The sequence below is a fragment of the Oncorhynchus nerka genome, linkage group LG7 (genome assembly GCF_034236695.1).
Source record: "Oncorhynchus nerka isolate Pitt River linkage group LG7, Oner_Uvic_2.0, whole genome shotgun sequence".
Lineage (NCBI taxonomy): Eukaryota > Metazoa > Chordata > Actinopteri > Salmoniformes > Salmonidae > Oncorhynchus > Oncorhynchus nerka.
Window position 1 is genome coordinate 62,115,037 of NC_088402.1, and position 13,738 is coordinate 62,128,774.

General features: G+C 43.9%; 1 protein-coding gene across 1 annotated transcript in view; it reads left to right on the top strand.

The window, feature by feature from the left end:
• Positions 1-363: 363 nt before the first annotated feature.
• Positions 364-13,738, top strand: part of ntsr1 (neurotensin receptor 1 (high affinity)) — a 42,644-nt gene continuing 29,269 nt past the window's right edge. The window contains exon 1 of the mRNA XM_029664393.2: positions 364-1,209. Coding sequence (XP_029520253.1) covers positions 517-1,209 — 693 coding nt within the window. The 5' untranslated portion in view covers positions 364-516. The remainder of the gene's footprint in view (positions 1,210-13,738) is intronic.

The following is a 13,738-nucleotide window of genomic DNA, read 5'->3' on the forward strand; positions in this document are numbered from 1 at the left end:
GGTTATTAAGCACACCCAAGCACTCTAGTTTTCTAAAACTATTACATATCAAAATCCAGAGATCACTTGTCATTTTCATTCAGTCATTTCAATGTCAATTTTTCCCCCCAAATGTATTAGTCCAATAGCCAATGATATTTCAGTCAACATTTATAGACATAGATGAAGGCTATCTACTTTCTAAAGCCATTAATGGAAATAATCCGTTTATAATGATCAAGTCTACTTTAGGTATTCAAGGTGAAATATCAATGCATATATCAACAACAAAACATTTTTTTACTGAATGCCACTGCGTCATCGTACAAGGTTTCGAGTCAAAGCACGCCTCCTCCTGTGCCAGATATAAAATCATCACAACTTGCCTCCTGGGCTCTAATCCGTACTCTCGCTTTGCTGCTTTTACGCGCAAACTCACTTCCCTCACTAACGCTACATGTGTTTTCTCAACAGGATTTTTATATTTTGCAGTCTTTAACAAGTGATTCTAAGAGTCAATTATTTACATTACACAATATGGAGGGTAATTTTACACTGACAGGGCGCGACTTTATAGATTTACGCGCGTTGGCTCAGAAACTTCTGACTCGGGGAAACAACTACTCTCTGCGTCTGGTGAACTACTCTCTGTTTGACAACGGATCGGGGTTCTATGAGGAGGACTCATTGGACGTGAACACTAACATCTACTCGAAAGTCCTGGTCACTGTGATCTATATCGCGCTCTTTGCGGTCGGTTGCTTAGGAAACTCCGTTACGCTGTACACCCTGCTGACCAAGAAGTCACTACAAAATCTCCAAAGCACTGTCCACTACCACCTAGCGAGTCTCGCCGTCTCCGACCTGCTCATACTTGTCCTTAGTATGCCCGTTGAACTGTATAACTTCATATGGGTCCATCACCCTTGGGCGTTCGGAGGAGTCGTTTGTAAAGGTTACTATTTCATTCGGGATGCTTGCTCTTATGCCACAGCATTCAATATCGCCAGCCTCAGCGTGGAGCGTTATATGGCAATTTGCCACCCTTTCAAGGCGAAGAGCATCATGTCGCGCAGCCGCACCAAGAAGCTGATCAGCGGGATGTGGGTGGCTTCGTTCCTCCTGGCCTCTCCGATGCTCTTCACCATGGGCCAGAAGTACCATGGGCCCCAAAGGGAGAAGATATGCACCACAATCGTGTCACCTGTCTTATTGAAGATAGTGATTCAGGTGGGTTTGAAACGCCTCCTTATTTCACAACAATCAGTTGAGTAGTGCACAGGAGGTTGGCCCGTACCTTAATTGGGGAGGACAGGCTTGTGGTAATAGCTGGAGCAGAATGAGTGGAAAGGTATAAAATACATCAAAGACATGGAAACCATGTGTTTGATGCCATTCCATTTACTCCGTTCCAGCCATTATTATTATTATTATTATTATAATGAGCCATCCTCCCCTCAGCAGCCTCCACTGGAGTAGTGGTATTTCACGCACCTATTTAGTCACTGCACAGCACACACACACAGAGAGAGAGAGAGAGAGGGGGAGAAATGGTGCAGGAGAGTAGGATGAGAGAGATACAGAAACAGAGATGAAAACCCAATAATCAGAACATTTTCATTAATTTCCCCACTCATGAGAGACCTGGTGGTATATTTTGGAGATGCAATACGTAATACTGTTGAGGGGTCCTTGGGTGGAAGTATTCTGGTTGTCATGGTGATGGGCTGCTGCAGTTGTTTGTGGAAGTGTGTGACTGGTGATATTGTGGCATCAAGTAACCTAGTGACTAAAAAAAGCGGACCAGCAACTGGAGGGTTGCTGGTTAGAATCCTAGCTCAGAAGATTTATTGCAGAGGGTTGCTGGCATTATCCCAAATTCTATCGCCTGCTGTTGTGCATCTAAACTAGGCACTTAACCACCTATAATTGCTGCACTGTGATTGCTTCCCACCACTTGGCATATGTGTGTGTCTCAGGGGGTTGGGTTGTGCATAAAGATATGTTTCCGATCCCTGTACATTAATGCACTATAAAGTACATATAATCTTGTCCCTCCTTGCAATGTCCCCACACCCCCTACTTCCATCCTCACATATCATTGTCATATACAAAAACTGAGAGAACAGCAAGCAAATACAGGAAATTCTGTCTTCTAAGGGTGCTGTTGTTGCGCAACATATTTCTTCAGAATGAATGGTATAGCAAGGTCGAGCTCGGAGCTTGATGGAATGGCACCATAAATTGTATGAATTTTGCGCTTCCACAGAACTTACCATAATCTCCAAACTCATAAGAATTGCATTGCCAGAGCTGTCAGTTTTTTCTTTCCACTTCTCTTTTCCCTACATGACCATTTCTTACATCATGTAATTTCACTTCTTCTCCTCCTCCTACGCATAGGGATGTCATTACACATGCTGCAGGAACACACACTCTCCTCCGCAACAAACCATGTGTAGCCTAGGATACCTGGAGGGCAGCCACAAATGTCTTCGCTTATTTTATTTTGTTGGGCATAAATACTGACATCGTCAAGCATCAGGACACGGGAGGCAGTTTATCAACCTAAGGAATGGTGATAAAAGGGGGGTCTCCACTACTACACTAGTTGTGTGTGCATGTGTCAGAGATGGATTAGTGACTCCCATTTCAGAAGCAACTGAACTAATAAGTCTGTTGACCTTTCAGTTTAGCTTCCTGCTGTTTGGTAGTGCAGGGCCCTATACCACTTCATCCACCAGTTTGATCACTACAGAGAAAGAAAGAGAGTCAGATAGTTGCTCCACCAGCTGCCCACAGATGTTTTTGGGTGTGGAGGAAAAGTAGCCCTCTAAAATTGTTGATATTTGTTTGTCAGTGTATACGTGCATGTTTGTGTGTGTGTGTCAGTGTTTGTGTGTTTGTGTATGTGGGTGTGTGCAGTATTACTTAGTTTTTGGCATAGAGCACCACAGAATAATAGGGGAACTCCGGGATTAACATGAGTGGTGTCCCTCTGTGCAGGGAACTCTCTGGTTGTATTTCTGGAGAAGTCCATGCTGTGTGAAACACTTGGGATTGTGGCCTTTCTTATTCCAACCACCTCAGCCTGCTGTGACGCCACTGAGAAACAAACCAAACTCTAACACTCATGGCTGATGACAGAACCGTGGCACAGCTTTCTGTGCCTTCCAGGTAACACCTCACAAACTCAGCCAAGGCTCGACATGAGTCTTAAAGTGTCTTGCTGCTTTTAGGCAGCCCAATTCTGATCTTTTGCCCAAGTATTGGCCAAAGATCTGATCTGATTGCTCAAAAGTGCCTGCCTGTGCACTGCCTGTGCACTGTATAAAAGTTATTGAGATTCAGTCAAAATGTCTCATCTTATCAAGCCAAGTCAACAAAAATAGGAAAATGTTAAGTTGAATCACTGAGAAAAAATGTTTTATTTATTTGTTTATGAGTAAACAAAAACAATGTGTTTACTCAACTTAGAAGTACACAGCCATGAAGTCAAAGAAACTGAAGCAACATACATTTTGTTGACTAAAAATGTGACTGACTGGCTCAAATCGGTCTAATGTAGCAAAAATTGAAATTGTGTTTTTTACATTGGAAAAAAGTAGAGACTCAGAGGTACAAAATGGTATACCATACACTACAGTTAAGGAACAATGGGGAAGTAATTCTGCTTTGAAAATTGATAAACTTGTGAACTCACTTTTGAGGAAATGGATTTTAAAATATTTTGGTACTACTACTGGAGAGCTGTTCTTTATCTACACCAATTCAGCATCGTTCACACCCTCTTAAGCTTTAACCCCACCCATCTCTTTAAGGGTTGATCCCAGCATTCTGTACTAACAGCAGTCAAGCACCCAAGCTAACTTGCTAGCTACGTCCAAACACAAATGAGAGAACATCTCAATTGACATTACTCGCCCTAGCAGAGCTGGTTAGGTTGTCATATTATCTAGAGCGTTGGTGCCTGCAACTGTGCTGTCAGATTGTCCGTTTGTAAATTCAGAGCATTTCACTCTCGGAGCATTCAGAGCGCACACTGGACGCTCTGGTCGATGAGTAGGGTTGATCCGATCGGTCTGACCTCACAATCAATCAAATGTATTTCTGAAGCCCTTTTTACATCAGCCAATGTTACAAAGTGCTATACAGAAACCCAGCCTAAAACTCCAAACAGCAAGCAATGCAGATGAAGGAGCACGGTGGCTAGGAAAAACTCCCTAGAAAGTCAGAAATCTAGGAAGAAACCTAGAGATTGGCAGTCAAACAATGGCAGTCAAGCACCCAAGCTAACTGGTTAACATTGACTGACTAGCTTGCTAGCTACTTCCAGACACAAATGAGAAAACACCCCACTCTGACCATTTTACTCACCCTAGCAGAGCTGGTTAGGCTGTTTTCATGTTATCCAGAGTGTTGGTGACTAACTGTGCTGCTGGCAACAACTTCATGATGTTTTTTTGCCAATGTTTACTGACACCGGCCATATTAAACAGGTGTTGAGCGTTTGTAAATTCATCAGTTATTCTGGACTCTGGCACACTGACGAGTGCACTGAAATTGGAGTAGCGGGCCAGACTGAATTTATGAACACACCCGAAATGGTTACTTGCATAGTGGAGTCTTTTGTTAAGACATGTAGCTAGCCAGCTACATATTCCCAACTCATGACGTTACTACTGTGCATGAATCTGCAGGTAGCTAACCAACCAGGTTCAATGTTAGCTACCTAACAATAGGCTATAGCTAGCCAAGCATATGGCTCTGAGATACGAATAATAAGATCATACGCGAAACAAAATACACTAACTTGAAATGAAACCATTTTATTTCAAAATTAGTAATCTGTAATATCTGTAAATGTAGCTAGCTAGACTATCTTACCCATATACATCATTCATAGATTGATGTGTCTCCTGTCGGATGCCATGGTTGCCCTTAGTTTGAAGATGTAATCCCGAGACAGGATTTACTAGACATACTGACCAACTCAAATAGACATTTTGATATAAAAAAAGTTTTAAGTTCAAATGGCTCTCCTGTGAAGTAGTGACCCACGACATGTGCCTAGTTTCTTGAAAGGGGTCACAAATGTCAAGTTAAAGATGACTTAAACTTGTCTAATTGTCTAGACTTAGGAACTAATTTGAATCAATGAATACAACGTGTTTACTCAACTTAGAAATACACAACCAAAAATTTATTTGGGGGGGGTGTAGCTCATTAGAATAATGCCTAGCAATCTTTGAAACGGTTTAATTTGAACATTTACAAAATGGTCATTTAGCAGACGCTTTTATCCAGAATGACTACAGTTAGTGCATTAAAGTTAGAAAAATGTATTTAATGGTACTCCACAATGATGCAATAATACAATATATATATATTTTTTAAAGACCACATTGTGGACCACTCAAATTGAGTTGAGACACTAGCAACAATCAGTCAAACATCGTACAGGCATCATCTACAGTGCATTCAGAAAGTATTCAGACCCCTTGACTTTTTCCAAATCCTGTTACGTTACATGCTTATTCTAAAATTGATTAAATTGTTGTTTTCCCTCATCAATCTACACACAATATCCCATAATGAAAAAGAAAAAACAGGTTTTTAGAAATGTTTGCAAATGTGTGTATATATATATATATATATGAAATCACATTTACATACACTACCAGTCAAAAGTTTGGACAGACCTACTGATTCAAGGGTTTTTCTTTATTTTTACTATGTTCTATATTGTAGAATAATAGTGAAGTCATCACAACTATGAAATAACGCATCTGCACTTGAAGAAACTTTCAAAGTTCTTGACATTTTCCGGATTGAATAACCTCCATGTCTTACAGTAATGATGGACTGTCATTTCTCTTATTTGAGCTGTTCTTGCCACAATATGGACTTTGATTTGTTCGATAAAGTTAATAATTTATGTCCATATCCCTGCTTTTGTTGGGGCGTTTGGTAAACAAATCGAAACGCGGGTGCTTCCAGCGGAAAGGTCGGACGAAAATTCCAAACAGTTAGATTACTGGTTGTAGAAACATATCAAACGTTGTATGGAATCAATCTTTAGGATGTTTTTATCATGAATGTTCAATAATGTTCCAACCGGAGAATTCCATTGTCTGTAGAAAAGCCATGGAATGAGAGCTAACTCTGTGACACTCTGCCAGAGCACTGACTCAAAGAGCCCTCATTCCCCCCTCCTTTATAGTAGAAGACGGTTGACATCTATTGGAAGCCTTAGGAGGTGCAATTTGACCCCATAGACACTGTGTATTCGATAGGCCAAGCTTTGAAAAACTACAAACCTCAGATTTCCCACTTCCTGGTTGGATTTTTCTCTGGTTTTCGCCTGCCATTGTCACGTTCTTTCAAAATCGAACCCAGAAGCAGACCAGGACAAGGAGAGTAGGAAGAAGGTGAGTTTATTTACAAGTGAATGTGAATGGGTAGATATATCCAGGTGGCGTAGCGGGCAGCGGTGGTGAGTTGATGGGAGTAAATAGGTGGATCCAATGGGGTAGCGGAATCCTCCGACGACCAGGCGGGAATGGGGTAAATGATCCGGGTGAGTAACTGAAGACAGAACAAACGGAGGTAAGTTTAAGGCAAGCAATACGTAAAAAACAACAAAACAAATTCTATCCAACTTGAGGCTGATACTATGGCACAACATACTGTTCATGGCTAACGATCCGGCAGGGAATGGATGTCAGGTCAGAGTTTTTGAAGGGGAGAGGTGATAATCAGGACAGGTGTGCAGATTACTGATGGGATACAGGTGCGGGTGAACATCGATCTCCCAACAAGCTAATTCGCCCGGCAACCAGACAGGGTGCGTTCCAGGACACCGGAAACACACTCCAGGACAGAAACACAGGCAAACACAGACTCAGGAAGCGGGATTCGTGACAGCCATATGAGTTATGTTATACTCACCGACATCATTCAAACAGTTTCAGAAACTTTAGAGTGTTTTCTATCCAAATCTACTAATAATATGCATCTATTAGCATCTGGGACTGAGTAGGAGGCAGTTTATTCTGCAGTGGAAAGGGTCAAAAGCTTCAAGTTACTCGGCATGCACATCATTAACGACCTGAAATGGTCCCTTCACACGGACAGTGTGGTGAAGAAGGCGCAACAGCGCCTCTTCAACCTCAGGATTTGGCTTGGCCCCTAAGGCCCTCACAAACTTCTACAGATTGAGAGCAACCCGTCAGGTTGAGAGCAACCATTTAGAGCAACCTGTCAGGCTGTATCACCACCTGGTACAGCAATTGCACCGTCCGCAACCACAGGCCTCTTCAGAGGGTGGTGCCCTCCAGGTCATCTACAGCAGCTGGTGTCACAGGAAGGCCAAGAAGATCATCAAGGACCTAAGCCATGGCCTGTTGACCCCCACTACCATCTAGAAGATGGAGACAGTACAGGTGCATCAAAGCTGGGACAGAGTGACAAACAGCTTCTATCCCCAGGCCATCACACTGTTAAACAGCCACCACTAGACAGCCTCCGCCTATTACCCTGCCCTCTGCCCAGTACGCTGCTCCTCAGTCACTGTCACTAGCCGGCTACCATCGGGTACTCTACCCTGCACCTTAGGGACTGCTGTCCCACAGAATGTACATAGCCATTGAACACTAGTCATTTTAATATTGTTTACATACTATTGATATATCTGCTGCTGTACTAAACTTTTGATCATTTTTTTATTTTGTATTATTGTGTGCTTATTGACATTTACTTTTTCACTTTATTGATTGATAGGTACTAGGAGCATAAGCATTTCGCTGCAGCCACCACAACACCTGCTGTACTGTGTATGGGACCAATAAATACAATTATTTTATATTTTATTAGTACATTTTGTGTAAGCTAAGTTGATCGAGCTTGAAAGAGTCCATGCAACTTTACAACTGGAAATAACAAGTTGAAACAACAAATACTTTTTTAAAGTGGTCTAAACACAGCCTATTAGTGACTATTGCTGTGAATTGCAAACATACTCAATCTGCTTTATCACCAAAGCTTACATTCGGCAAACAAATCCCTTACAATTTGGGTAAGATTCAGGGGTAAATTACCACTTAATAACATTTTAAAGCTAGCTGTGTCTCTTCACCCACCGAACATATTAGACACAAAGGGACACACAAACATGTCCTGTCATTCCCACTACCATGCCAATCCATCTGCCATTCAGAACCTAGCATTAGGGTTGGCCAATGCCTCTGCGATATTGACATGTTGCACAGAAACACTCTCACAGAGAGAGTTGGGAGGATGGACACTAACACCCGTTTGGCTCTCTGGCCTGCTGGCATGTGCTCCTGGCACCACTCCCCTTGGAGAGAGAGCCTGTGCTGGGGTCTGGACACTGGTTTCCTGGCCCGTCTGGTCCACCTAGCTGCTGGCTAGCTGGTGATGTGATGACTCCTCTATCCCCACTCCTTCCCTCCTACATCCCCTCCCAACACTCAGGCTCAGAAAGAAGAAGAAATTTGGTTTGAGAATTTGAAAACCTACAATATGGCCAACAGGAACTAGTCCAAGCCTTGTGTAAAAAGTAGATCAACTTTCTCAATGCAACCTAATCAACTTTTATGTTTTGTGATTATTCAGACCAAAGCATATTTTCTCCCGTGTGTTTGTATTGTAGGCTTCTGGCCTCAAACTCAGATACAATAACACACGATAAAGAGTTAACAACACCTCAGGGAAGGCAGTACCCAGACTCCCGTTTCCACTGTTCCATCTCTGAGGCTGGAATTCAGCACAAACTTGGCTGACAGGCAAACATTGTTTTCAACCAAAGCAATTGAGAATAAACAAAATAAACTGAGAGTAGTTTGGGTCTCATGTTGGTGATGCCTGTGGTTTTGTTTTGTTCATGCCAGTTTGGCGGTGCCAACAAGTTTATTTGGGTGTCTTTTCCAAACTAGCCAAAGCAAAATATAAATGCCATTGTGGTGAGGTTGGCATGCTCATGTGTGAGGGGGAGGATATTTGGAAGGGTTGTGCTACCCGATGTATGGTCATCTCTGACTCTAGAATTACTTCGACAATGGATGATCAGTGAACTGCTGTTCCATGTGCCCTCATAGGAGAGGGAGAGGACACATTGTAAATGATAATATGGATTGAACCTTGGGGCTAATAGTTCATTTCTTTATTACAAAGGTATTAGATTTTTTGGAATCCCATACCCAGGGCATAGGTATCAAAAACATTAATCATTTGTAATTTTCTCTCCATCATCCAGAGAGCTTCTAGACACCAGGTGAATTGAATCTCATTTCAGCTCCAGACTAAAAGCTATATCAATAGCATGAGTTACACCATTCAGAGAACTGCTAAATCCTTGAATAAATATTCAATCTATCCTGGTGCCATTCTAGTGATTTAGTTTTAGATTCAAATAAGAAAATCTAACAGAATAGCAAATGACAGTTTTCTTGGCTCATCTATGTATATTGTTATGGCTCAGAGAGCTGTCCAGTTGATTCCCTTGCTCTGTCCATCCACCAGGAAGAGACAGAGATCGTGAGCAAAGTATGTGAGCGGAGCATGCCCAATTTGACTTGAGTGCGGAGCGAGTTTCCCAAAGGCTGGAGCGTCGCAATTTCACTCCAGTAGTGCTCACTTCACTTTATGAGTTCAGGGCATGCCCAGCATGTATTTGTAGGCTACTTGTGTGCTGCTATAACCCCTGTCATGGAGTTTGCTAAATATTTAAATAAATAAACTGATAAAAAACACAGGTGCAAAATCAAGGTGACTTACAAAGATGAAGTGGACCAAAAGCAAGAGAGGGAGTGCAGTGATGTAGTGCCCACAACTAAAGAATCATTGTGGAATCTAGACATGTATTCCTGAAAGCGTGATGCTATACTACATGTACATGCTAACCGAAAGGAACGAGATGGGTAGCCAACTAAGTGTGTCATTTGAGCAAAGTATTTTATAAGCAAACAATCAGATCTCTTAAAAGTTTTGTTAATTTTCGTTCTATTATCTATACAATAGGCTATCATTGATTTTGGCCCAATAGGCCTGACATATTACCTCTTTCAAGGAGCTTTCCGTTTCTATTGGGTTATTTTGCCTAAAAACCTTTAGGCCTACCTACAGAAAAAAACTCTGCATCCCTGCCCATTCTGGGAAGAGTGGCCTGAAGGGTGTTAAACATCTCCAGTGGCTCTGCAAGCGCAGAGAGGGTATTCTCTGCTGCTGGCCTGCTTTCCAGGCACCATCGCATGAGCCTGAAGCCACAGACTCTGGCCAAACTCCTCTTTCTAAAAGTTCATTCAAAGGAATGTTTTATTTAATTGAGCCTAATATGGCATTTCGTAAATGTTTTATTTAATTCTAAGTAAGTCACAGCCTATTTGCACGATTTATAGACTCTAATAATTTACTACAACTAAATGTTGTTTAAATGCTGTGCGCTTAATGTTCCTGCCAGCCTAGTGTGTTGCACTTTCAAATGCTTCACAATGTACAGTGCCTTGCGAAAGTATTCGGCCCCCTTGAACTTTGCGACCTTTTGCCACATTTCAGGCTTCAAACATAAAGATATAAAACTGTATTTTTTTGTGAAGAATCAACAACAAGTCGGACACAATCATGAAGTGGAACGACATTTATTGGATATTTCAAACTTTTTTAACAAATCAAAAACTGAAAAATTGGGCGTGCAAAATTATTCAGCCCCCTTAAGTTAATACTTTGTAGCGCCACCTTTTGCTGCGATTACAGCTGTAAGTCGCTTGGGGTATATCTCTATCAGTTTTGCACATCGAGAGACTGAAATGTTTTCCCATTCCTCCTTGCAAAACAGCTCGAGCTCAGTGAGGTTGGATGGAGAGCATTTGTGAACAGCAGTTTTAAGTTCTTTCCACAGATTCTCGATTGGATTCAGGTCTGGACTTTGACTTGGCCATTCTAACACCTGGATATGTTTATTTTTGAACCATTCCATTGTAGATTTTGCTTTATGTTTTGGATCATTGTCTTGTTGGAAGACAAATCTCCGTCCCAGTCTCAGGTCTTTTGCAGACTCCATCAGGTTTTCTTCCAGAATGGTCCTGTATTTGGCTCCATCCATCTTCCCATCAATTTTAACCATCTTCCCTGTCCCTGCTGAAGAAAAGCAGGCCCAAACCATGATGCTGCCACCACCATGTTTGACAGTGGGGATGGTGTGTTCAGGGTGATGAGCTGTGTTGCTTTTACGCCAAACATAACGTTTTGCATTGTTGCCAAAAAGTTCAATTTTGGTTTCATCTGACCAGAGCACCTTCTTCCACATGTTTGGTGTGTCTCCCAGGTGGCTTGTGGCAAACTTTAAACAACACTTTTTATGGATATCTTTAAGAAATGTCTTTCTTCTTGCCACTCTTCCATAAAGGCCAGATTTGTGCAATATACGACTGATTGTCTCCCACCTCAGCTGTAGATCTCTGCAGTTCATCCAGAGTGATCATGGGCCTCTTGGCTGCATCTCTGATCAGTCTTCTCCTTGTATGAGCTGAAAGTTTAGAGGGACGGCCAGGTCTTGGTAGATTTGCAGTGGTCTGATACTCCTTCCATTTCAATATTATCGCTTGCACAGTGCTCCTTGGGATGTTTAAAGCTTGGGAAATCTTTTTGTATCCAAATCCGGCTTTAAACTTCTTCACAACAGTATCTCGGACCTGCCTGGTGTGTTCCTTGTTCTTCATGATGCTCTCTGCGCTTTTAACGGACCTCTGAGACTATCACAGTGCAGGTGCATTTATACGGAGACTTGATTACACACAGGTGGATTGTATTTATCATCATTAGTCATTTAGGTCAACATTGGATCATTCAGAGATCCTCACTGAACTTCTGGAGAGAGTTTGCTGCACTGAAAGTAAAGGGGCTGAATAATTTTGCACGCCCAATTTTTCAGTTTTTGATTTGTTAAAAATGTTTGAAATATCCAATAAATGTCGTTCCACTTCATGATTGTGTCCCACTTGTTGTTGATTCTTCACAAAAAATACAGTTTTATATCTTTATGTTTGAAGCCTGAAATGTGGCAAAAGGTTGCAAAGGTTACTTTTGCAAGGCACTGTATTTGTCACGTTCTGACCTTAGTTCCTTTGTTTTGTCTTTGTTTTTAGTATGGTCAGGGCGTGAGTTGGGGTGGGCAGTCTGTTTTTCTATGTTGTATTTTGCGTTTGGCCTGGTATGGTTCTCAATCAGAGGCAGGTGTCGTTAGTTGTCTCTGATTGAGAATCATACTTAGGTAGCCTTTTCCCACCAGTGTTTCATGGGTGATTGTTTTCTGTGTCTGTGTGTTCCACACGGAACTGTTTCGGTTTTCGTTTCTGTCTTCCACTTTGTTATATTGTATTTGTATAGTGTTCAGTTTGTATTATTAAAATGGACATATACCACGCTGCAAATTGGTCCGACCTCTCTTACTCCTCATCAGCGGAAGATGAATCCTGTTACAGAATCACCCACCACCAAAGGACCAAGCAGCGTGGTAACGGGCAGCAGCAGCGACCTCAGGACTCCTGGACATGGGAGGAGATCCTGGACGGCAAAGGACCCTGGGCACAGGCTGGAGAATATCGCCGCCCCAAGGCAGAGCTGGAGGCAGCAAAAGCTGAGAGGTGGTGGTATGAGGAGGCAACACGGCAGCGCGGCTGGAAGCCCGAGAGGCAGCCCCAAAAATGTTGTGGGGGGGGTCACACGGGGAGTGTACACGGGGAGTGTGGCGAAGTCAGGTTGGAGACCTGCGCCAACTCCCCGTGCTCACCGTAGAGAGAGAGGGACCGTGTTATGCCGTGAGGCGCATAGTGTCCCCGGTGTGCAGGCATAGCCCGGTGCGGTACATAGCAGCGCCTCGTATCGGCCGGGCTAGGTTGGGCATCGAGCCAGGTGCCATGAAGCCGGCTCAGCGCATCTGGTCTCCAGTGCGTCTCCTCGGGCTGGGGTACATGGCACCAGCCCTACGCATGGTGTCCCCGGTTCCCCAACACAGCCCAGTGTGGGCTATTCCACCTCGGCGCACTGGCCTGGCTACGGGGAGCATTCAGCCAGGTAAGGTTGGGCAGGTTCGGTGCTCGAGACCTGCAGTGCGCCTCCACGGTCCGGTCTATCCGGTGCCGCCTCCACGCACCAGCCCTCCAGTGGCAGCCCCCCGCACTAGGCTGTCTCTCCATCTCCTTCCTTCAGGTGCTCCTGCCTGTCCAGTGCTGCCAGAGTCTTCGTCCTGCCCAGTGCTGCCAGAGTCTCCCGTCTGTCCTGAGCTGCCAGAGTCTCCCGTCTGTCCTGAGCTGCCAGAGTCTCCCGTCTGTCCTGAGCTGCCAGAGTCTCCCGTCTGTCCTGAGCTGCCAGAGTCTCCCGTCTGTCCTGAGCTGCCAGAGTCGCCCGTCTGTCCTGAGCTTTCAGAGTCGCCCGTCTGTCCTGAGCTTTCAGAGTCTCCCGTCTGTCCTGAGCTGCCAGAGTCTCCCGTCTGTCCTGAGCTTCCAGAGTCTCCCGTCTGTCCTGAGCTGCCAGAGTCGCCCGCCAGTCAGGAGCTGCCAGAGCCACCGGTCAGCCAGGAGATGCCAGAGACGTCAGTCAGGAGCTGCCAGAGACGTCAGTAAGGAGCTGCCAGAGTCGCAGGTCAGTCAGGAGCTGCCAGAGCCGCCGGTCAGTCAGGAGCTTCCAGAGCCGCCCGCCAGTCAGGAGCTGCCAGAGCCGCCGGTCAGCCAGGAGATGCCAG